Source organism: Schistocerca nitens, chromosome 3 (genome assembly GCF_023898315.1).
Source record: "Schistocerca nitens isolate TAMUIC-IGC-003100 chromosome 3, iqSchNite1.1, whole genome shotgun sequence".
Taxonomy (NCBI): Eukaryota; Metazoa; Arthropoda; class Insecta; order Orthoptera; family Acrididae; genus Schistocerca; species Schistocerca nitens.
Window position 1 is genome coordinate 740,061,718 of NC_064616.1, and position 26,151 is coordinate 740,087,868.

The following is a 26,151-nucleotide window of genomic DNA, read 5'->3' on the forward strand; positions in this document are numbered from 1 at the left end:
TGAGCGTCTCTCCTGCAAAGTCTTCCACTGGAGTTTATCATCTCCATAACGCTTTCGCGATTACTAAATGATCGTGTAACGAAGCGCGCTGCTCTCCGTTGGATCTTCTCTATCTTTTCTATCAACCCCATCTGGTACGGATCCCACACTGGTGGGAAATATTCAAGCAGTGGGCGAACAAGTGTACTGTAACCTACTTCCTTTGTTTTCGGATTGCATTTCCTTAGGATTCTTCGAATGAGTCTCAGTCTGGCATCTGCTTTACCGACGATCAACTTTATATGATCATTCCATTTTAAATCACTCCTAATGCCTACTCGCAGATAATTTTTGGAATTAACTGCTTCCAGTTGCTGACCTGCTATACTGTAGCTAAATGATAAAGGATTTTTCTTTCTATGTATTCGCAGCACATTACATTTGTCTACATTGAGATTCAATTGCCATTCCCTGCACCATGCGTCAATTCGTTGCAGATCGTCCTGCATTTCAGTACAGTTTTCCATTGTTACAACCTCTCGATATACCACAGCATCATCCGCATAAAGCCTCAGTGAACTTCCGATGTTATGCACAAGGTCATTTATGTATATTGTGAATAGCAACGGTCCTACGACACTCCCCTGCGGCACACCTGAAATCACTCTTACTTCGGAAGACTTCTCTCCATTGAGAATGACATGCTGCGTTCTGTCATCTAGGAACTCTTCAATCCAATCACACAATTGGTCCGATAGTCCAGATGCTCTTACTTTGTTCGTTAAACGACTGTGGGGAACTGTATCGAACGCCTTGCGGAAGTCAAGAAACACGGCATCCACCTGGTAACCCGTGTCTATGGCCCTCTGAATCTCGTGGACGAATACCGCGAGCTGGGTTTCACACGATCGTCTTTTTCGAAATCCATGCTGATTCCTACAGATTAGATTTCTAGTCTCCAGAAAAGTCATTATACTCGAACATAATACGTGTTCCAAAATTCTACAACTGATCGACGTTAGAGATATAGGTCTATAGTTCTGTACATCTGTTCGACGTCCCTACTTGAAAACGGGGATGACCTGTGCCCTTTTCCAATCCTTTGTAACCCTTCGCTCTTCTAGATACCTACGGTACACCGCTCCAAGAAGGGGGCAAGTTCCTTCGCGCACCTCCTTTTGCCCGGTATAATGCAGCAATTCGACGTGGCATGGACAAGTCGTTCGAAATCCCTTACAGAAATATTGAGCCACACTGCCTCTACAGCCGTCCATAATTGTGAAAGTGTTGCCGGTGCAGGATTTTGTGCACGAACTGACCTCTCGATTATGTCCCATAGACGTTCGATTGGATTCATGTTGGGCGAGCTGGGTGGCAGTATCGTTCGCTCGCAATTCTGAAAATGTTTTCAAACAAATCGCTAACAACTGTGGCCTGGTGACATTGCGCATTGCCATCTATAAAAATACCATCGTCGTTCGGTCTCAAAGTAGCCGAACATAACCTCTCCAGTCAATGATCGGTTCAACTGGACCAGAGGATCCAGGTCCATTCCATGTAAACACAGCCCACATCGTTATTGAGTCACCAGCAGCTTGCACAGTGCAATGGCGAAACCTGGGCCCATGGCTTCGTTGGGTCTGCACCACAGTCGAACGCTACCATGAGCTCTTACCTACTGAAACATCCGCCCCAGTAGCTGAGTGGTCAGCGCGATGGAATGTTATACCTAACGGTTCAATTCCCGGTTGGGTCGGAGATTTTCTCCGCTCAGGGACTGGGTGTTGTGTTGTCTTAATCATCATCATTTCATCCCCATCGACACGCAAGTCGCCGAAGTGGCGTCAAATCGAAAGACTTGTACCAAGCGAGCGGTCTACCCGACGGGAGGCCCTCGTCACACGACATTATTATTATTATTATTTCTGTACTTTCTCAGACGTTAAGTCTGGTTGAGAATGGAAAGTGACGCGGACCTTGATCAAGCGTCACTTCCTATTAACTGTACGGTATGTGTTATATTGCATTTAGGAACTTTCGGGTAATTGAACATGTATCAATAATTACGGATTTCTGTAGTTGTATATATATGTTTGGATGTAGCTGTATTGCATTGATGTACTGGTGGATATTGTGTGGTATGACTCCTGTAGTTGATAGTATAATTGGTATGATGTCAACTTTATCCTGATGCCACATGTCTTTGACTTCCTCAGCCAGTTGGATGTATTTTTCAATTTTTTCTCCTGTTTTCTTTTGTATATTTGTTGTATTTGGTATGGATATTTCGATTAGTTGTGTTAATTTCTTCTTTTTATTGGTGAGTATGATGTCAGGTTTGTTATGTGGTGTTGTTTTATCTGTTATAATGGTTCTGTTCCAGTATAATTTGTATTCATCATTCTCCAGTACATTTTGTGGTGCATACTTGTATGTAGGAACTTGTTGTTTAAAAAGTTTATGTTGTAAGGCAAGCTGTTGATGTATTATTTTTGCGACATTGTCATGTCTTCTATTATTATTATTATTATTATTATTATTATTGTTACCTATTGAAACCAGGACTCATCTGACCGATATGGTTACTGCCGAGGAGAGGTGCAGCGTCGATCATCTGCTGCTATGGACAATTAACACTAAATTTCGCCACACTGTCCTAACGGATACGTTCGCCTTACGTCCTACATTGATTTCTGTGGTTATTTCATGCAGTGTTGATTGTGTGTTAGCACTGATAACTCTACGAAAGCGCCGCTGCTATCGCTCGTAAAGTGAAGGCCGTCAAAAGAAGCTCCACCAGTGGAGGAGGCTCTGGCCGCAAATGCCACGGTACAAATAGGGTTAGCCGTGGCTTTTCCCCTAGCATTTTATCGAGGCATAGGACTGGTTATGCACATGATACGAAGGAATGTTTAAATTTTTTATTTTTAGTTTGCTTAAAGTACGAAAGAGTAAGTTGCTGCGAATGAAATTAGCAGCAATGACATTTGTATTATTATTGTTTTTTTTTCGAATATGTCGCGGTTTGCGTGGATATGATTGGGCAGGAACCTAAGAGCCCCACTTACATTGCGGCGAGTGAAACGAGTAGTACTGACGGAACATCTCTGTGCTGCCGCGTCAAAGGCGTGTTTGACAGTGTCAACTGTAATGAAGGGCAGGAGGGAAAGAGCTCTACACACGCACCAGTTATCGGTCGGCCGACTGACCGACCAATTTCGTGGCAGCCCGACCGACTGCGCTCAGCGATTACAGCACCGATTTGTTCCTATCGCATCGCTGGTTGCGAACTGCTTATCTGACTTCGCTGAGGTTATGTTCCGCTCCGTCTTCAGGCCACGAGTGGCCTACCGGGGCCACCCGACCACCGTGTCATCCTCGGTGGAGGAGGCGGATAGGAGTGGCGTGGGGTCAGCACACCGCTCTCCCGGACGTAAGATCGTATTCTCGACCGAAGCCGCTACTATGCGGTCGAGTAGCTCCTCAATTGGCATCACGACAGCACTCCGAAAAATGGCAACAGCGCATGGTGGCCTGGGTGGTCACCCATCCAAGTGCCGACCACGCCCGACAGCGCTTAACTTCGATGATCTCACGGGAACCGGTGTAACCACTGCGGCAAGGCCGTTGCCTTGAGGTTATGTTCCACGAGATATTACTTAGTATAATACGGACACGAAAATGAAATTTCCTTGGCTGCGTTGTAACTAACAACAACAAAAAAGACGAGAAAGCTGTTGGCAAAGAAACGGCTAATGTTGTTGTTGTGATCCGAAAATTGGTTTCATTCAGCTCTACATGCTACTCTATTCTGTGTAAGCCTCTTCATATCCTAGCAACTACTGCAACCTACATCCTTCTGCATATTTTTATCCCGCACGCTTCCCTCCAGTATTATATTGGCGATACCTTGATGTCTCAGAATGAGTCCTACCAACTGATCCATTCTTCTAGTCAGGCTGTGCCACAAATTTCTTTTCTCAACAATTCTGTAGAGTATCTCCTCGTTAGTTACGTGATCTACCCATCTAATCGTCAGCATTCTTTTGTATCACTACATTTCAAATGTTTCTATTGTCTTCTTGTCTGAACTGTTCATCGTCCGTTTTTCACTTCCATACATGGCTACACTCCATGCAAATGCTTTTGGAAAAGACTTCCTGACACGTAAATCTATACTCGATCTTAACAAATTTTCTTCAGAAACGCTTTCCTTGCCATTACCAGTCTACATTTTATATCCTCTCTACTTCGACTATCACTAGTTATTTTGCAGCCCAAATAGCAAAACTCGTTTATTACTTTCACTGTCTCATTTTCTAATCTAATTCCCTCAGCATCACCCGTTTTAATTCGACTACATTTCATTCTCCTCGTTTTGCTTTTATTGATGTTCATCTTATATCATCCTTTCAAGGCACTGTCCATTCCAGTCAACTGCTCTTCCAAGTCCTTTTCTGTCTCTGACAGAATTACAATGTCATCGTAAAACCTCAAAGATTTTATTTCTTCTTCTTGGACTTTAATTCTCACTCGAAATTTTTCTTTTCTTTTACTGCTTGCTCAATATACAGATTGAATAACATCGTGCTACAACCCTGTCCACTCCCTTCTCAACCACTGCTTTCTTTTCGTGCCACTCGACTCTTATAACTGCCATCTGGTTTCTGTACGAATTGTAAATAGCCTTTCCCTCCCTGTATTTTACCCCTGCCATCTAAAGAGTAAGAAAGGGAGTATTCCAGTCAACGTTGTCAAAAGCAATCTCAAGTCTACAAACGCTATAAACATAGGTTTGCCGTCCCTTAATCTACCTTCTAAGAAAAGTTGTAGAGCCAGTATTGCCTTGAGTGTTCCTACATTTCTCCAGAATCCAAGCTGACTTCCCCGAAGTCAGCTTCAACCAGTTTTTCCACTCTTCTGTAAAGGATCCGCGTTAGTATCTTGGAACAGTGGCTTATTAAACTGATGGTTCGGTAATTTTCACATCTGTCAGCACCTGCTTTCTTTGTAATTAGAATTATTATATTCTTCTTTACCTTTGAGGCTATTTCGCTTGTCTGGTACATCTTGCTCATCAGATGGAAGAGTTTTGTCATGGCTGGCTCTCCCAAGACTATCAGTAGTTCTAATGGAATGTCTTCTACTCCCAGGGCCTTGTTTCGAATTAGGTCTTTCGATGTTTTGTCATTTTCTTCACACATTATCATATCTCCTATCTCACCTTCATCTACATCCTCTTCCATTTCCATAATATAGTCCTCAAGTACATCTCCCCCCCCCCCCATGAACCATGGACCTTGCCGTTGGTGGGGGAGGCTTGCGTGCCTCAACGATACAGATAGCCGTACCGTAGGTGCAACCACAACGGAGGGGCATCTGTTGAGAGGCCAGACAAACGTGTGGTTCCTGAAGAGGGGCAGCAGCCTTTTCAGTAGTTGCAGGGGCAACAGTCTGGATGATTGACTGATCTGGCCTTGTAACACTAACCAAAATCGCATTGCTGTTCTGGTACTGCGAACGGCTGAAAGCAAGGGGAAACTACAGCCGTAATTTTTCCCGAGGGCATGCAGCTTTACTGTATGATTAAATGATGATGGCGTCCTCTTGGGTAAAATATTCCGGAGGTAAAATAGTCCCCCATTCGGATCTCCGGGCTGGGACTACTCAATAGGACGTCATTATCAGGAGAAAGAAAACTGGCGTTCTACGGATCGGAGCGTGGAATGTCAGATCCCTTAATCGGGCAGGTAGGTTAGAAAATTTAAAAAGGGAAATGGATAGGTTAAAGTTAGATATAGTGGGAATTCGTGAAGTTCGGTGAAAGGAGGAACAAGACTTTTGGTCAGGTGAATACAGGGTTATAAATACAAAATCAAATAAGGGTAATGCAGGTGTAGGTTTAATAATGAATTAAAAAAAATAGAAGTACGGGTAAGCTACTACAAACAGCATACTGAACGCATTATTGTGGCCAAGATAGATATGGAGCCCATGCCTACTACAGTAGTACAAGTTTGTATGCCAACTAGTTCTGCAGATGACGAAGAAATTGATGAAATGTATGATGAGATAAAAGAAATTATTCAGGTAGTGAAGGGAGAGGAAAATTTAATAGTCATGGGTGACTGGAATTCGTCAAGAGGAAAAGGGAGAGAAGGAAACATAGTAGGTGAATATGGATTGGGGCTAAGAAATGAAAGAGGAAGCCGCCTGGTAGAATTTTGCGCAGAGCATAACTTAATCATAGCTAACACTTGGTTCAAGAATCATGAAAGAAGGTTGTATACATGGAAGAACCCTGAAGATACTAAAAGGTATCAGATAGATTATATAATGGTAAAAGAGAGATTTAGGAACCAGGTTTTAAATTGTAAGACATTTCCAGGGGCAGATGTGGACTCCGACCACAATCTATTGGTTATGAACTGTAGACTAAAACTGAAGAAACTACAAAAAGGTGGAAATTTAAGGAGATGGGACCCTGATAAACTGAAAGAACCAGAGGTTGTACAGAGTTTCAGGGAGAGCATAAGGGAACAATTGACAGTAATGGGGGAAAGGAATACAGTAGAAGATGAATGGGTAGCATTGAGGGATGAAATAGTGAAGGCAGCAGAGGATCAAGTAGGTAAAAAGACGAGGGCTAGTAGAAACCCTTGGATAACAGAAGAAATATTGAATTTAATTGATGAAAGGAGAAAATATAAAAGTGCAGTAAATGAAGCAGGCAAAAAGGAATACAAACGTCTCAAAAATGAGATCGACAGGAAGTGCAAAATGGCTAAGCAGGGATGGCTAGAGGACAAATGTAAGAATGTAGAGGCTTATCTCACTAGGGGTAAGATAGATACTGCTTACAGGAAAATTAAAGAGACCTTTGGAGAAAGGAGAACCACTTGCATGAATATCAAGAACTTTGATGGAAACCCAGTTCTAAGCAAAGAAGGGAAAGCAGAAAGGTGGAAGGAGTATATAGAGGGTCTATACAAGGGCGACGTACATGAGGACAATATTATGGAAATGGAAGAGGATGTAGATGAAGATGAAATGGGAGATATGATACTGCGTAAAGAGTTTGACAGAGCACTGAAAGACCTGAGTCAAAACAAGGCCCCAGGAGTAGACAACATTCCATTAGAACTACTGACAGCCTTGGGAGAGCCAGTCCTGACAAAACTCTACCATCGGGTGAGCAAGATGTATGAAACAGGCGAAATACCCTCAGACTTCAAGAAGAATATAATAATTCCAATCCCAAAGAAAGCAGGTGTTGACATATGTGAAAATTACCGAACTATCAGTTTAGTAAGTCACAGCTGCAAAATACTAACGCGAATTCTTTACAGACGAATGGAAAAACTGATAGAAGCCGACCTCGGGGAATATCAGTTTGGATTCCGTAGAAATGTTGGAACACGTGAGGCAATACTGATCCTACGACTTATCTTAGAAGAAAGATTAAGGAAAAGCAAACCTACGTTTCTAGCATTTGTAGACTTAGAGAAAGCTTTTGACAATGTTGATTGGAATACTCTCTTTCAAATTTTGAAGGTGGCAGGGGTAAAATACAGGGAGCGAAAGGCTATTTACAATTTGTACAGAAAGCAGATGGCAGTTACAAGAGTCGAGGGGTATGAAAGGTAAGCAGTGGTTGGAAAGGGAGTGAGACATGGTAGGACATGTTCTGAGACATCGAGGGATCACCAATTTAGTATTGGAGGGCAGCGTGGAGGGTAAAAACCGTAGAGGGAGACCAAGAGATGAATACACTAAGCAGATTCAGGAGGATGTAGGCTGCAGTAAGTACTGGGAGATGAAGCTTGCACAGGATAGAGTAGCGTGGAGAGCTGCATCAAACCAATCTCAGGACTGAAGACCACAACAACAACAACAACAACAACAACAACAACAAGTACATCTCCCTTGCACATACCATACATATCCTCTACATACTCCTTCAACCTTTCTGCTTTCCCTTCTTTGCTTGGGACTGGTTTTCCACCTGAGCTCTTGATATTTGTACAGGTGGTTCCCTTTCCTCCAGAGGTCTCTTCAATTTTCCTGTAGGTGGCATCTGTCTTTTCCCTAGTGATACATGCTTCTAAATCCTTACATTTGTCCTCTAGCCATCCCTGCTTAGCCATTTTCCACTTCCTGTCAATCTCATTTTGTAGACGTTTGTAAAGGATGAAATTCACGTATGCTCTGTTACTTAAGGAACTGTGAGCCGATGTCTTTCGGAATTATTCAAAAATGAATGAAACGTTGTTTACGGAGCTATTGAACGTCATCAAACCATATTTGAAGAACAAGAATGCAGTCATTAGTGAAGCTGTAAGCTGCATGGAGGGGCTGTTAAACAGACTACGGTTTCTAGCAAATGGCAGAAGTTACGAGGACCTCAAATTCAGTGAATTTGTATCCCTACAATTATTATCTAAAATGATTCCTGTAACCTGCAACGTAATTTATGGTTGCCCGAGGAAACAATTACATCAACAAAAGTGACGCATCACCTCGATATGTCCAGCATGGCCGGCCATAGTGGCCGAGCGGTTCTAGGCGCACAGTCTGGAACCGCACGAACGCTACGGTCGCAGGTTCGAATCCTGCCCAGGGCATGGATGTTGGTGATGTCCTTAGGTTAGTTAGGTTTAAGTAGTTCTAAGTTCTAGGGGACTGATGACCTCAGCAGTTAAGTCCCTTAGTGCTCAGAGCCATTTGAACCATTTTTTTTTTTTTTTTTTTTTTTTTTTTTTTTTTTTTTTTTTTTTTTTTTTTTGTCCAGCATGTGTTGCTATTGTGACTGTTTCAGTACCGATCGGAGGGTCGCCCCCAAAGAGATGTTTGTAAACATACACGCAGTTACCATGAGCGCTACCTATTGATAGAACGCCACACTAGCGGATTGCAGCGTTTCGGTTGAAAGTAAAGCACCAGTAACGAAGCAATTACGTCTGTTTTATTCGATGACTTTCCGTCTATTACTACGAACTGTGACCTTTCTGACAGGAAATCACGAATCCAGTCGCACAACTGAGGCGATATTCCATAGGCACGCAGTCGAAATCATCCTGGAAATCTAGAAATGTGGAATCAATGTGACATCCCCTGTCGATAGCACTCATTACTTCATGAGTATGAAGAGCTAGTCGTGTTTCGCAAGAACGGTATATCCTGAATCTGTGCTGACCATGTAGCAATAAATCGTTTTCTTCGAGGTAATTCATGATGTTCGAACACAGCATGTATTCGAATACCCTACGGCAAATCGACGTTAGTGATATGGGGCTGTAATTCAGCTGATTACTCCTACATCCCTTCATTGAGTATTGTGTAGTTTCGGAAAACCGTGATTAATAACTCTGCTTTAGTGACACTGTCATCAGTGACTTCACCGTTGTTATCGCGCAGTGAGCGAGGTGCTCGACATGTGGACTGGAGTCAGTCATGTGGTGAGGACATGGAATCGGTTCCAAAGGACAGGAAGTGTTAAGGACTCACGCCGATAGAGGCCGTCCACAATCGACAGGTGTACGGAATGATCGATATCTATAACTTTTGAGTCAAAGGAACCGTGGGCTGTATGCTTCAGAACTGAATTTGTCATTCCAAGAGGCTGCAGGACGTCATGCATCCCATCGAATTGTTAGGAGACAATTGCATGGTGCGAATATCCATACCCACAATCACGGTGAGCACCACGTCGTATACAGCAACGCAATGGACTTTGTTACACGTGCACAAGAACTCATGCAGAATAGACGCTCCAGGATTGACATTGGGTGTTGTTTACGGACTAAACTCTGATATGTTTGTACCCTGTTCATTGTAGACAACTTGGTAATATTGAACTACTCCAACAATGTTTCCCACATGTGCAACAAGGTGATGGGGGAGCTATATTGTGGACTGGCATTATACAGGGCCACCTCCCGTTATTGATGAGGGCAACTCACTGCTCTACACACAGGAACGACATTGTGCTACCAATAGTGGTACCATATCGCCAACATTTTGGTTACGATTTCATCTTGATGGGTGATAATTCGTTTGATCATTGTACTGTTCTCGCGTATACGTTCCTTCAGCATGCTAGGATTGCCAGAATGAAGTGGCCTACCTGTTCTCCGGACATGAACCCAATCGAACATATGGGGGATCGATTGAAACGAACTGTTTTTTTTTTTTTTTTACACAGACAACGAGCACGTGCTCTGCGTGACTCACGCAGAATCGCCACTCAAGAGTAGGACAGTTTGGACTGGGGCTGGCTTGATCTCATCAATTCAAACCTGCATCTGAGCAAAGAGACTTTCCACCACGTACTGACATTGCTCAGAAGTATTCTGAAAGCCCTCCACCGAGTCGAAACGGACGCTTTTGTCGTTACACAAATGTATGTATGTTTTTCTTATTTGGTGATCTGAACACATTGCAAATGAATATAACACACGTGCCTCAGAGCCAGCTTTTGGTTTCTCTGCGACGATTTTCAAGATAAATTGGTGATACAAAATATTTTTTGATGTGTGTACATGACGGTAAAGCAAAATAAATGAAACAAATGACGTTAATTTAAACTTTATGAATTTACGTATGTAGCGTAAAAGGTGCCCCCAGTAAGTCTGAGATACCCATTTCAAATTAGAACAAGCTTGATTACAAACGGCGGTGGCGCACATCGTATAGTAAATACAACAAGAGATACGTGACAAATGATGGCGGCGTACGTCATGTAATAAATACAGCAAGAGATACATAAGAAATGAAGCATTTAGCTACTGTTAGAACTGTAAAGTCTTACACTTCAGTTTTCACAGCAGAAGGCGTGGCGAAGGGCTGTATATTTTCTAACACTTCTAACAATGAAGCAAGCATATTTTATGAATAAAAGTCTGTCGATCGTTTATTTCGGTTTTTATGTTTCATTTCCGATGCTTTCGGAAATGTAATCTGCAAACCGAAATACAGGCAGATAATACAATTGTATTTTATGTTAACCGGGGGTCTAGCAACGACGGAGAGGCTCCGTCCCCGCCGCAGCCGCAGTGGTCCACAACCCCACGACGACTACCGCAGTCCATTTCACCCCTCCGCCGCCCCACACCGAACCCCTCTTTCAGGGTTATTGTGTGGTTCGGCCCCCGGTGGACACCCCCCCCCCCTCCCCCTCAGGGAACATCTCACAACAGATGAGTGTAACCCCTATGTTTGCGTGGTAGAGTAATGGTGGTGTACGCGTACGTGGAGAACTTGTTTGCGCAGCAATCGCCAACATAGTGTAGCTGAGGCAGAATAAGGGGAACTAGCCCGCATTCGCTGAGGCAGATGGAAAACCGCCTAAAAACCATCCACAGACTGGTCAGCTCACCGGACCTTGACATAAGTACGCCGGGCGGATTCGTGTCGGGGACCAGGTGCTCCTTCCTACTCCGGAAAGCCGCGCGTTAGACCGAACGGCTAACCGGGCGGGTTCAGATAATTAATACAATGTTGTGCAAAACTTAAAGACGAAAATAATTTTCGCATGATGTGTCACTGCCAAATAACATTGCTCAGTGAAACTTGGCCCAAACATAGAAAGAACTGCTACTGTATAGTACAGAAGGTAATACTAGATGTACCATCACATGGCGAGAGGTGGGAACCTGTAATGGACCCAGGAACATTGTCGAACACGATGGGGAGACATAATGTTGGTAGCTGTACTGACCTCCAGATCTTTGAACACTGTACGTATACTTGTCAAAGTTATTATGATACTGCACTCCTTCCACATGTACGTCTTTTCAGAGTTGTCTTCGGCCCTGACCTCATTTTTATGGACGACAACGCGCGATCCTATGGCACAGCGCACGTAGAGGAGCTCTTGGAGCGAGAGGATATTTGGCGAACAGATTAGCCTGCCTGTTCCACTGGCTTAATTCCCATAGAGTATGTGTGGGATGCAGCGGGGAGATGTATCGCAGCATGTCCACTTGCACCAGCGACCATCCAGCCGTTGTCAGCCGTACTGGTGGAGAAATGAAACGCTCTACCGCAAGAACTCCTTACCCACCTAGTGGCGAGCATGGGGGCACAGCGCAGAGCATGCATAGCCGACCATTGTGATCACTCCAAAAAGGACCATGTCCCATCTTTTATAGTGTCCAGGGGACTATCATGAATCGCAGTGACTTCAGTTTAAGTATTGCTCTTGAATAAAAGTGTCATTTCTATTCGTTTCATTGAATATTTCTTTCATTTATCTTTTGTTACTATGCTGTAGCAGTTCTTTCTTCGTATGGTCCAAGTTTCATCGAGCTATGTAATTCGTCAGTACACATCATGAGAAAGCTATCTTCGTCCGTAAGTTCTGCACACCAATGAATAATCTATACATATTTCGGTTTTTAGATTTCATTTCTGATTCCGCAAATCTAAAATTTAATCTGTGTCTATTAGGGTTTTAAGATTTCATTTCCGATAACTATCGGAAATAAAAACAAAAAAACTGAAATACAGGCGGTCGCCGGAGTCATGTATAGATCTTTTGCTGTCTATGGATTCGTTAAAAAATGGATCAAGAGCTTCGTTTTTTGTACCTCTGTTGGTATACTCTTCGCACTACGTGTCCCACAAACATTTGCAGTCTTTAAACTTCTTCAGAAACTCTGTGATCAAACTTTTGTCCGCCATGCACTGTCATACTACACTACTTTCAAATGATTCAAATGGCTCTGAGCACTATGGGACTTAACATCTATGGTCATCAGTCCCCTAGAACTTAGAACTACTTAAACCTAACTAACCTAAGGACAGCACACAACACCCAGCCATCACGAGGCAGAGAAAATCCCTGACCCCGCCGGGAATCGAACCCGGGAACCCGGGCGTACTACACTACTGGCCATCAAAATTGCTACACCAAGAAGAAATGCAGATGATAAACGGGTATTCATTGGACAAATATATTATACTAGAACTGACATGTGATTACATTTTCACGCAATTTGGGTGCATAGATCCTGAGAAATCAGTACCCAGAACAACCACCTCTGGCCGTAATAACGGCCGTTATACGCCTGGGCATTGAGTCAAACAGAACTTGGATGGCGTGAACAGGTACAGCTGCCCATGCAGCTTCAACACGATACCACAGTTCATCAAGAGTAGTGGCTGGCGTGTATTATGATGCTGAAATGTAGGGTTTCGCAGGGATCGAATGAAGGGTAGAGCCACGGATCGTAACACATCTGAAATGTAACGTCCACTGTTCAAAGTGCCGTCAGTGCGAACAAGACGTGGCCAAGACGAGTAACCAGTGGCACCCCATACCATCACGCCGGGTGATACGACAGTATGGCGATGACGAATACACACTTCCAATGTGCGTTCACCGCGATGTCGCCAAACACGGATGCGACCATCATGATGCTGTAAACAGAACCTGGATTCATCCGAAAAAAATGACGTTTTGTCATTCGTGCACTCAGGTTCGTCGTTGAGTACACTATCGCAGGCGCTCCTGTCTGTGATGCAGCGTCAAGGGTAACCGTAGCCATGGTCTCCGAGCTGATAGTCCACGTTGCTGCAAACGTCGTCGAACTGTTCGTGCAGATGGTTGTTGTGTTGCAAACGTCCCCACCTGTTGACTCAGGGATCGAGACGTGGCTGCACGATTCGTTGCAGCCATGCGGATACGATGTCTGTCATCTCGACTTCTAGTGATACGAGGCCGTTTGGATCCAGCACGGCGTTCCGCATTACCCTCCTGAACCCACCGATTCCATATTCTGCTAACAGTCATTGGATATCGACCAACGCGAGCAGCAATGTCGCGATACGATAAACCGCAATCGCGATAGGCTCCAATCCGACCTTTATCAAAGTCGGAAACGTGATGGTACGCATTTCTCCTCCTTACACGAGGCATCACAACAACGTTTCACCAGGCAACGCCGGTCAACTGCTGTTTGTGTATGAGTAACCGGTTGGAAACTTTCCTCATGTCAGCACATTGTAGGTGTCGCCACCAGCGCCAACCTTGTGTGAATGATCTGAAAAGCTAATCATTTGCATATCACAGCGTCTTCTTCCTTTCGGTTAAATTTCGCGACTGTAGCACGTCATCTTCGTGGTGTAGCAACTTTAATGCCCAGTAGTGTAGTTATATTTGGACAGCGTTTACTCCCGTGCATAGTGACGATCTTTTGTCAGGCGGTCGGGACAATACCTCTATACACGGCACAATCTGTTGTGATTCGTCTTGTCCTCGTAGCCCTTCTAGTGGAAGCATTGGTTATGCCACTGTCTATCAGATGTTTTGTGATATTTTTCTCTTCAGTCGATCTTCGATATCTCATTGTGCCTCTCTTACAGCGGTGTTCGATGCTGGAGACTCACACAGGCACCTGGTGAACGACGACTTACCAGAACTTCTTTACAAGTTCGCACGACGAGAAATGGCGCCATCCCTTTCCACTCGTTCTGCAGGACATAAAATCTCTTGTTTTCGTTTTTTATTTAGTCTATTCTTCACTCCCACCCCCAGTGGCATACCTGCCGTCCTATTTCCGAACGGAGACCAACCACACTCGCGACCTGGAGCATTTTCTCAGCGTACAATGTCCGCAGTACGCTCTCATCTATACGGACTGTTCCGAATCTCAGGCGGGTGTGGGATACGCCTTCTTTTGCTCTTCTAGTGGCGCCTATCAAACGTTAGCGCTTTCACCTGAATCTTCTATCTACATTGTGGAGTTACTTGCCATCAGGGAAGCTATTCATTATGGTACCCAGGCATTCTACATCTACGTGATTACTCTGCTATTTACGCTACTGGCCATTAAAATTGGTACACCAAAAAGAAATGCAGATGATAAACGGGTATTCATTGGACAAATATATTATACTGGAACTGACATGTGATTACATTTTCACGCAATTTGGGTGCACAGATCCTGAGAAATCAGTACCCAGAACAACCACCTCTGGCCGTAATAACGGCTTTCATATGCTTTGGCATTTAATCAAACAGAGCTTGGATGGCGTGTACAGGTACAGCTGCCCATGCAGCTTCAACACGATACCACAGTTCATCAAGAGTAGTGACTGGCGTATTGTGACGAGCCAGTTGCTCGGCCACCATTGACCAGAAATTTTCAATTGGTGAGAGATCTGGAGAATGTGCTGGCCAGGGCAGCAGTCGAGCATTTTCTGTATCGAGAAAGGCTCGTACAGGACCTGCAAATGCGGTGGTGTATTATCCTGCTGAAATGTAGGGTTTCGCAGGGATCGAATGAAGGGTAGAGCCACGGATCGTAACACATCTGAAATGTAACGTCCACTGTTCAAAGTGCCGTCAGTGCGAACAAGACGTGGCCAAGACGAGTAACCAGTGGCACCCCATACCATCACGCCGGGTGATACGACAGTATGGCGATGACGAATACACACTTCCAATGTGCGTTCACCGCGATGTCGCCAAACACGGATGCGACCATCATGATGCTGTAAACAGAACCTGGATTCATCCGAAAAAAATGACGTTTTGTCATTCGTGCACTCAGGTTCGTCGTTGAGTACACTATCGCAGGCGCTCCTGTCTGTGATGCAGCGTCAAGGGTAACCGTAGCCATGGTCTCCGAGCTGATAGTCCACGTTGCTGCAAACGTCGTCGAACTGTTCGTGCAGATGGTTGTTGTGTTGCAAACGTCCCCACCTGTTGACTCAGGGATCGAGACGTGGCTGCACGATCCGTTACAGTCATGCGGATAAGATGACTGTCATCTCGACTTCTAGTGATACGAGGCCGTTAGAATCCAGCACGGCGTTCCGCATTACCCTCCTGAACCCAACGATTCCATATTCTTTTCAAGCTCATCCTGATAATTACGGAACCTCAAAGCGTGCTGCAGAAATTGCAACGTCCCGCATTTGATAAACAGACCAACAGGAATGTTGTGGACTTCTTGGCGGCCGTAAGAGACAAGCAGATCTGGGGCATTGTCGTTCAGTTACTCTGGATTAGAGGGCATTATGGCATTCTTCATAATGAAACTGTTGACCGCCGTGCCAAGAGAAGTGTTACAGAAAACCGGTTTCGCCCAACGCCGATCACTTACACGGATCTCAAATATACGGAAGGCTGCTTATCACGCTTGGAACTGAATGGTATGTGTCTCAGCACAAAGCTCTGTATAAAGGTAAGTATGACCATTCTACTCCCCGGCGTTTGCTGCCGTCTGCAGTTCAGGATTGGCTGAAAGCGCCTCACGTGACATTAGCAGCCATTATGGGCGCAAGCATTGCATGTGAAGCATAGGAAGTGTTATGTATTTTCGTTGTTTTAAGTAGAATAATGCCTCAGTGCTGTGCTTTTGGCTGTTTGTTCCGAGCCGGCAGTGTGGCCGAACGGTTCTAGGCGCTACAGTCTGGAACCGCGCTACCGCTACGGTCGCAGGTTCGATTCCTGCCTTGGGCATGGGTGTGTGTGATGTCCTTAGGTTAGTTAGGTTTAAGTAGTTCTAAGTTCTAGGGGACTGATGACCTCAGAAATTAAGTCGCATAGTGCTCAGAGCCATTTTGAACCATCAGTCCCTTTGCTTACACACCCATGACCGAGGGAGGACTCGAACCTCAGCGGGGACCAGCCGCACAGTCCATGACTGCAGCGCCCTAGACCGCTGGGCTAATCCCGCGCGGCACTGTAGAGTATATTGCGTCATTTTTCGGTTATGGTAGCTGAGCATTAGGTATGTAATGGGTATGTGTTTCCATTTTTCAGGGCTTTAGGCGTTCAGGGCATCTTAATCAGAAATTTATGCTTGTCTTTCACGCGTATACTGTATGATAGTCATTGGAGGTCAGTTGACGTATGTCTGCACATCTTCAAATAAATACACCGAAAGAGTGTGTTTGTTGCCTTACTTTTCAGGCCCTATGTAACAGAACGTTTCTGCATTCGTCTCGTATATTTGTAAAACTTGTCAGGCTGTTCCGATAACTGAGGCCAGTGTGTAATGTACAGTACTCGCGGTTTTTTTTCTTTTTTTTCCAGGGAGATACAGCTTATTCCACATGCATTTGACGTCTTTTTAAGAGGAAAAGGCGCAATAACAGCACTCATCTCCAAGCACAGAGGCATCGTGGTATGAGCCTAGTCTAATCTACTTCATGCATAGAACTGATTCTAACCTAACGTCCTTGACCCCATCAAAAACCAACGGAGATTGGGAGCACTTTGCTAAATCAGTCGGCCGATATTATCGGGCAACTTTTGATAACGACGTCTGGCGAACGTTGTTGGTGCCTTTTGTCGTTTGATCTATCGATAAACTAGTGCGTGCGTAATCCCCTTAGAAAGTATACGTACACTGTACGCGGGTTTCTCGCTTGCTTGTTTCTCCTGGCAATAGTGTGCACGATGAATCAAGGGTAGGGAACACGCATCATGAGTCGGATGTGGATAGGCAGTGGTATTGCTCATTCTTAATTTCATTCATTTCGTGGATGAAGTCAGCTGATATGTTGTTTCAGTCACTGTGATTTAAACTGATTTAAAGGTTCCCACTTTAGCCGCCATTACCAACATCGCGATGTTTTGGACGAAAAAAGAGGAACGTTTATGATAAAAATGATTCTAGATATCTTTTAAGTTGTACTATAGGTCGCAACCTAACCACAACATAGGAAATCATGACATATTCGAAAGAAACAGTGAAATATTTGTGATGACCACGTTTCAAATATGATTACTGTTCGTTTCACTCGCAACAGTTTAAACTGTGCTATTAGGTCTCAATCTAATCATAATCTCGGGAATAAAGGCCTTTGCCGAGAAAACATTATGAATACCAGCAAACTGACACAAAGTATTACTGTAATTGATGTAATTAGAACCAACGAAATGGAACGCAACAAAACTTAATCCAAGATCATAAACTCTGAAAACGGCTTCCAGTAATTTACTACATAAATCGTTCTCATCACGCCACCTCCACCACACGTACTCTAACAAGTATAAAAGAAGTGCTTGTGCTTTTTCGTCCCAAGAAAAGAACGTTCGATCGCGGACTATGTCTTCTCCATTTTTGTTAGGATGAGCACCTGTGATCCTATCTTTGAAGTGCATTTTGTGGTTGACGGAGAAATTCAGTAACCATACGACCGAAAGCAATCTGAAATCACAATTGATTCCGGTGGCACACTTTAATCACATTTAACAGTAAATGTTACTTCTTTTTCACAGCTTGGAAGAAACACTTGTTGCTTCCTCTTTCAACTCCGCCGAATACCCATCTGTAGATAACACGTTTGCCCAACCAGACTTTCGTCGCCCGAACTTAGATTCGTCAGTTTCAATGACTGATCCCACACTCCCAAGATCGTAACCATTAGTTATACAAGCCATAATACAAACTTCACGATGGAAACTGCACCAGCCTACAACACCTTGCATAGACAAGTGTAACACTTCGGCAATGAAAGAGCTACTACACATCTTCACCCACAAATGTTATTTTTAAAAAGTCTCCCATTGTTAGCCTGATGGCAAACCGACTTTTCTGACGTATTCTACAGTGGGAAATGTGGAATCCTTTGCAAAACCGATTTTACACCAGCCATTTTCTTTTTTCTCTGAACCAGCTTCATGGGCCATGAACATCAATTACATACGCTAATCGTTCTTTGACAATGAAACGTTGTTGTAAACACCATGTTAAATGTTTAATGAGAGCAGATTTTGCTTGCAGGGGGGGAACAACGACCGTAAGGAATAAAATTGTGGAGTAAGCGCTACTCGCATACGATTTCCTTTTGTTAGCAGTTTCGCTCATTAGACGTGAGCGTCAAAGGAAATAACAATTTGTAACAACTACATAAAATGTAATAAAACCCACAGATTTGGCTTATAACGCAACTACTCGTGCATTTACTAGCCACGTCAAATTGGGTTGGCTGGTTATAGCGCCACTGTTAGCGCAAATGGAGCAAGCTGGCTGTGTTAAAGAGTCAAAGGCTCTGCTACACGTCTCGTAAACTCTATGGTTAAGTACATTCAAAGATATTTTATACTGTGTAATAACTTCACGCTGCAAATTAAAATAACTGCATTGGAATACCAAACAATACCGCCAACACTCTTGCCATTTTCCCACAAACACGCAATAAACCATACAAATACGAAAATCAGTAACCAGCCTTCAAATTTATAACAATCGGATCACTAAAAATTATTCCTGCAGTCTCCATATCGAAAACTAATATAATCACTTTGGATCTTCCGCCGTAAGTCCTCATTAGATTCAGCGATTATCATTGACTACTGAGTAGTAACATCCGATTGACTACGGCCAGTCTCAGCGAATTAGCAACAGCGGCCCGCAACGGCGAAGGAGCGCACACCGTAAGTGCACGTTTGACGGTCTGCGTGGACAGTATGTCGCATGATGATGATGATGATGATTATATGTCATCGCTAGCTAAAGACTGGTGTTCAGATTTAAACACTGAAACATATGACTCCTTAGTTCAAGAACTGATTTCGCACCTCAGCGGAAAATATAAAGGTTTGTTGATGCTTGAGTTTTTTTACATTACAAAGCGACATTGTTGGCTGTATATATTTCCATTCACATCGTGCTCATAATGTGTCAATTCCGTTAGTCCTAGTAACTGTCTTGAATCTGTTTGCAGTAAATTTCACGTTGATCACACATTCCCAGTAAAAATTGAAAACGGTTCTTGATGTATTGATATGGGTACTTGACCAGTGATACGTCATTTGCGTGAATCACTTTCATATTGAGTTTAGACAACGTCTGAACCTGATTTTTGAGACACTGAAATGGCATATGGTAATTTAATTTCGCTTGTTTTTGCAATGTTTATTTTGCAGGATTTTCATGATTCTTTTAGGAGAGAACTGTGATTAATGTTGGCTGTAGTGAATTACGGGGAAAAAATACAAGTGTTAGTAATACACACTACAAATTAAAAATGATAGTAAATACGTAAATGGTAATCGGTAAAAAGATGGGCGTTGATGTAATTCAAATTCCTGAATCTAAATAAATTAAGGGCTGGTTGAGAATGTTGATGCCATTGAGTTAGTGTATAATTTCTTAAAAAAACCAGTATTTCTTATTCCTGTTGTGGAATTGTATGACGTAATGTAAAATGTAATCATTGTGGGAGAATGGTTGAGTGCTGCTGTAGTAACACCCCCCAAACCCCCCCCCTGCCCCCCCAATATGTTGATTGTGGTAAAACAATCTGTAGCATAGCTCATAGTCTAGGCTGGATTGGCTGACGACAGTCTGGTTGTGGGTTGGCGGAGGCAATGAATGTGGATGCAAAACAACTTTGTGATAACAGATTGTGAGCTCAGATGCCTATGTTCATGTCACGTCACATTTATCCACTTTGCAAGCTAAAAAAAAAAAAAAAAAAGTTTTAGGTAACATACATATTTCAGGCAAATTCTTTGGTGCATTTTATTTACTCATGTTGTGCATAAACTACGAAAAATACAATAGGGTATGTCACAATACACAAGTTTTGCCATATGTATTTGTCGTTGGATAAATCAGACAATAGTCTGATTTACTCTCAAAACACCCTGATACATTTGTATCACCTCTCGCACTACCGTTTGCATTTCATGTGTTCTACTTCTCCCATTAAAGGCGTATTCCAGTAATTATCTGTGCAATTGCACGTGACTGAACAAAGTGAGAACCCAACAGTATAAACATTCTTAAAAAGTTTTCTCTGTCCATGACATTTGTTTAATGAAGATTTTATTATTTATGAAATATGTTTTCCAAGTAACTACTTATAAATATGGACCCCGACTTAATAGTGTGATGAGGTCTAGTGAACAATGCGGGCAGTAAATATATTGTGTGAGCTGTGATGTTACGTGGATAGCAACTGAGATGCTTTTTATTGTAACTTTGTTGTAGGTGTTGTTGATGTGTTTTGTTTATGATGTGATATGTTCTTTATTATTTGGGGGTGGTGGCATAGATTGTGTTGCTCGGAAGACCTATATAGTGACCCACTGAGGGGAATGAGGTTTTGCATTGTACTGTATGCTAGACCTATTTGTTAGTCATCTTATTTCTTTATGAGCTTGTGATGACATACTAAGTACCAGTGTAGCCCATGGTGTAGGTTGTATTGGAAAGTGACCATTTGCTAGTGAGTTGGCTAAGCCAAGAGTATGTCATGTCAGTCTTTTTTTTAAATGTACAGTGCACATTCCAAAGTTACAACCATAACAGAAACCCTATTTTCTCATAGTGGCCTCATATTTTAAAATTTTTAGTATCTTGGAAGCCCTTAACAGCAGCATTCCCAGCTGAAAACCATTTGTCTTCCTGGAGGTTCTGTCAGTTATCAGCAGAATCAACTAACCACACAATCACTGACGCCAGATAACTGCTGATGGGTCATAAACTGTCATTGTAGAATTCGGAATGGGGCCAAGGACAGTTCAACAACCAGCACAAGACCACTTCATGCTGGGCAACGATGTTGCCTACTCACCAGCAGCCCATAGTGGTGGCAACACCACCTAGGCATGTAGATGCAGAGCTGACTCGACAGGTGTTAGCTAGAATCCAACATGCAGCTGAATGAAGCATCAGCCGAGGCTGGTGCGGAAGGACAACAACTTGTAAACATTTTGAATTAATGATTGAACTCTAATGATGTTTCACTAACATCAAAGATGCTTCAAAGATTCCCAGCAATTATCCCAACTTGATGCACAGGTGCCTCCACTCGTCCCCTCTGTAATAAATTGTGCAATCTTCGTTGTAAATTGTGATTATAATATTAGATTCTCACTGATAATTGAAATAGCAACTGAAATAGTAGGAACCACTTTTATTAACTGTCGGAACAGTTTAAAATGTTCTCTTCTTAAATTTCATAATCTTTATTCCCACTTAAAGTGAAATAAGGAAGAAGTAATCCATGTACCATTATTGACCTTAGCAGAACATGAGTGACCTTGTCCTGATGTTATCTGTGACATACTGTGCGAGTTCAACAATTTTATTCTTCAAACTAAAAGAGTATTGCAGTGTCCATAAGAAATATTGTTGACCATAAGTTGCTATTTTGTCTTAAAGCGTAGGATATTCTGAATATGTTTTCCAAATCATGCAGAATCATTTGACTTTCCTTTTTTCTTTTATAGATGAAGTATTAAAATCATGTGGAAAGCAATTAAATGAGCTTAGACAGGGCTCTAGTTATGACTCGTTGGATGAAGCTGATGAGTTTAGTATTGCTGAAGAAATAAAATCAAAAATTGCGACTATTCATGGAGAGACGGAAGCAAAGAATTTTTCCAGTATTTACCGGTGTCTTCGAGGATGCGTAAGTAGCAGTTAATAATGTGGCACTTTTGTTATTCATTTCCCCTGCTCAGCATGGGAACTGATCTAGGATTCTTATTTTCCCACTTCAGTATTAAATTTGTCAGTATGCTTATTTTCATTCTCCTGACTTTAAAGAAAAATTGCATATTTTTATTTTCCCCATTTCTTACAATGCTGATTATCCTTGTTAAGACTGTTCAGCAATAAAAACAGGAAAATGAATTTGTTGAATTAGTTACTCATCAGACTTCCAACTGATGCAGTGCAATCAAAATAAAATGCATGCAGATAAACTGATACAAACACGATATAGAGCATTAACTTTCTTCCCTGTGCTAATCTTAATATATTAAATTTTAAATTTCTTGCTCTTAATTTAAGGAAGCTAAGAAAAATCAGAAGATTAAGCCAAAGTAATCAGTTGCCATTATGACTTCAGTCAGTTTTTAGGTCCTACAAAGTGTACCTTTGTTGTTAACAACAAAAATGTCCCAGTGCATTTTTGTGAATGGTTTTATGGTGTACAGTTTCTAGTGTTTTTCAAGCAGGAGAGGCAGCAGAATTCCATCAATTTGAAGAAAAGTAAAAAAAAAAAAAAAAAAAAAAAAAACTGCTTCAAGACTTGGCCAAAAAACTATTCCTACAAAGTTTGGTGATTTGTCTGTCAACCAAAGCTGTGATTCATATTGCTCCCAGCATAATAAAATCTAATTCTGATTTTAACAAGAACCAATTAAATAAAAATCTTCCAATTTTTACAGAAAAGAATTAACTTGTTACTTTCATAGCTGATGAAATTGCAAGCTCCTTGAACTTAACTGCATACCTATGAAATAATTGATGTGCTGAGAAGCGTGCAGTTGTAGTTTCATCAGTGATATAACATTTTATTTTTTGTAATAACCATACTATAAATTTTGTAATGCAAATATTGTTTTTTCAAAATCTGTAAATATTTTTTTAAAGAAAATCATGATCCATAGTAGGCTGTAACATTCTCTATTGTGCAATCAGCCAATTTCAAGATTCATCATTTTCAAGCACCTAAAATAAAAGCATACCAATGTGGAAAACATTGTACCATGCATACGTAATTTGCAAAATATTACAGGATGTAATAACAATCACATTACAAATATGGTGTAAACTGTTTCCTCTACTTACATGTGGATAAATGTAAGTCAGTGGTAAAACGTAGATATGAGATTAGTTCCTTATGCAGTGTCAGCTATTTGTTAACAGTGCAATTGTTGGAATATCCCCTCTAGTTCATTTAATCATATACAATATTATTGCAGTTAGTAGTGGGTGGCTAAACTAAGTGCATGGATCGATGTCATGTACTGTTCATTCATATCAAGAAAAAGAAAAGCTTACTGGGAAATAGTTTCAACAATTTGGGGAAACCATACTTAATGTTAAATTTATGAATTAAGTTTTCTCTATATAGAAGTTCTTTTAGAACCTTAGCTTTTCTGTTCTTGCAATTACTGCAGTATCTTAGATTGTAATCACCATGCATAAGTAATGACTATCATTTATTCACTACAGACTCTTCTAATCAGTGTGAGAAATGCCTTGGCATTTATTCTCAGAAGTGCTGAGCTGAACTCAGCAGAGGATGCCAATCCATCATTTGGTATAGAAAATTTGTCACTAAGAAATATTGCTGTTTGCACTCCATCACAGGTAATTTCCACTGTTAAAATATGTATTATGCAACTGCTCAAAATCATTATTTCTTTAAATAATTTTTTTCCCATGTGTCTGGTTTTTATTTGAAACAAAACAAGTTATATAATTGGCAGTTAAACTATTTTTATCCCCTGGGGCACTATTTTGGACCACTTTGCATGTTGATCCATTCTATATTGCTTTGTGGGTCATGAAATGTTGACATAGGAGCATACAACATTTTTTGACTGATGTAAGTAACTCGACATATACATGGGGTGTACAAAAATCTGACAACATCAAAAACACAGCACATTACCATCCATAATATGGTGTAGGAAAGCTGTTGGTATTCAAAACAGCTCCCAGTCATCCTAAAATGGATAAATACAGGTACTAAATGATGACTAACTGAAACCCTCAGCTGCCGACAGCTGTTGTTGATATACCTCGATGTGGACAGCTGAAAATGTGTGCCCCGACCGGGACTCGAACCCGGGATCTCCTGCTTACATGGCAGACGCTCTATCCATGTGAGCCACCAAGGACACAGATGAATAGCGCGACTGCAGGGACTTATCCCTTGTACGCTTCCCGTGAGAATCACCTTCCCAACTGTCCACAATTCTTCATATGTAATGTACCTTATAGACATTTGCCCATTCACTCATTACTCGCACAGGCTTTGGCGATTCCCGTAAGAGCCAAAGCGTGCGCGAGTAGTGAGTGAATGGGCAAATGTCTATAAGGTACATTACGTATGTAGAATTGTGGACAGTTGGGAATGTGAGTCTCACGGAAAGCGTGCAAGTGATAAGTCCCTGCAGTCGTGCTATTCATCTGTGTCATCGGTGGCTCAGATGGATAGAGCGTCTGCCATGTAAGCAGGAGATCCCGGGTTTGAGTCCCGGTCGGGGCACACATTTTCAGCTGTCCACATCAAGGTATATCAACAACACCTGTCGGCAGCTGAGGGTTTCAGTTAGTAGTCATTTATTCCAGGGAAAAGCTGCACGGTCATAAACAGTATTCTGTTCTTTCGAGAACACTTACTGTCTTCATAAATACAGGTACTGTATGGTTTTCAAGTGAATCCTAAATAAGTCTTCCTACAAAATAGTGGCAAGTTTAGGTAACAATGATAGAGATGGATACCAATTGTGCACCCTCCTCTCCAAAGCAGATCACAAAGCCTTATTAATATCTGGTGACTGTGCTGCCTAGGGGAGATGTTACAATTCATCCTTGTCCTCACAAAACCAGTCCTGGGGAATGAGAGCTGTGTGAACAGGGGCCACGTCATCTCAGAACACAGCACACCATTAGGGAACAAACACTGTACTATGGGATGGACGTGATCAGCCAAACCGGTCACATAGTCCTTGGCAGTAATGTGACCTCGCAGAGTAACCATGGGGCCCTTGGCATACCATATTATGGCTACTGAAACTGTCACTGAACGCCCACCATGTTTCACTCTTGGGACTTAAACTTGCCCAGAAATTGGAAACGGTGTAACAAAAGATTCATCTGACCAAATGACTTTCTTCCATTGCTCCACTTAGCTATTACTTAATACACTTGGAACTACACAGGACTCTGTTCTGACATTGATTGACATTTGAAACATATTTAGGACACTGCTCAGAGACTGTTCGTGGTCAACCTACAGTCTTGGCTGTGCATTTTTGTTCACGTAGGCATTTCTCGCAGTGTTTACATAATTTTGTCCAGCCCTCTCCCCCTCCCCCTTTTTCCCAAATTTTGTTACTTGCCCATTGTTTCATACTGGTATGTTGATTAACAATGCCCAAGATGGAATAATAGTTAATTTACACTGAAAGAAGCGTTTGTTTCAAATTAAACAAAAAGCCTGATACAGGTAAATGATTTCTTTCAAGAATTTTAAGGCCACTGTGCATCAAAACATAAATACTAGTGATAAATAATCATAGTTGTATGTAATGAGTGTGTTCAACATTAGATGAAATTATTATTTTGGTTCTGTGATGTACTTTTATTTACCACAGAATCCACATGACTTTCTTATAACTTTCAGTATTTCCCTACAGCCTTCAGAAGAAATAATCATCTGGGATTAATTCTGCTCTTT

The 26,151-nt window shown here is 42.2% G+C and overlaps 1 protein-coding gene and 1 pseudogene across 1 annotated transcript in view; one reads left to right on the plus strand and one right to left on the minus strand.

Moving 5' to 3' along the window:
- Positions 1–3,493: 3,493 nt before the first annotated feature.
- On the minus strand, positions 3,494–3,611 carry LOC126250170 (5S ribosomal RNA; annotated as a pseudogene).
- A 15,797-nt stretch (positions 3,612–19,408) lies between these two features.
- Positions 19,409–26,151, plus strand: part of LOC126249412 (gamma-tubulin complex component 3-like) — a 207,721-nt gene continuing 200,978 nt past the window's right edge. Inside the window, exons 1-3 of the mRNA XM_049951067.1 lie at positions 19,409–19,538; positions 22,181–22,362; positions 23,916–24,053. Coding sequence (XP_049807024.1) covers positions 19,409–19,538; positions 22,181–22,362; positions 23,916–24,053 — 450 coding nt within the window. The remainder of the gene's footprint in view (positions 19,539–22,180; positions 22,363–23,915; positions 24,054–26,151) is intronic.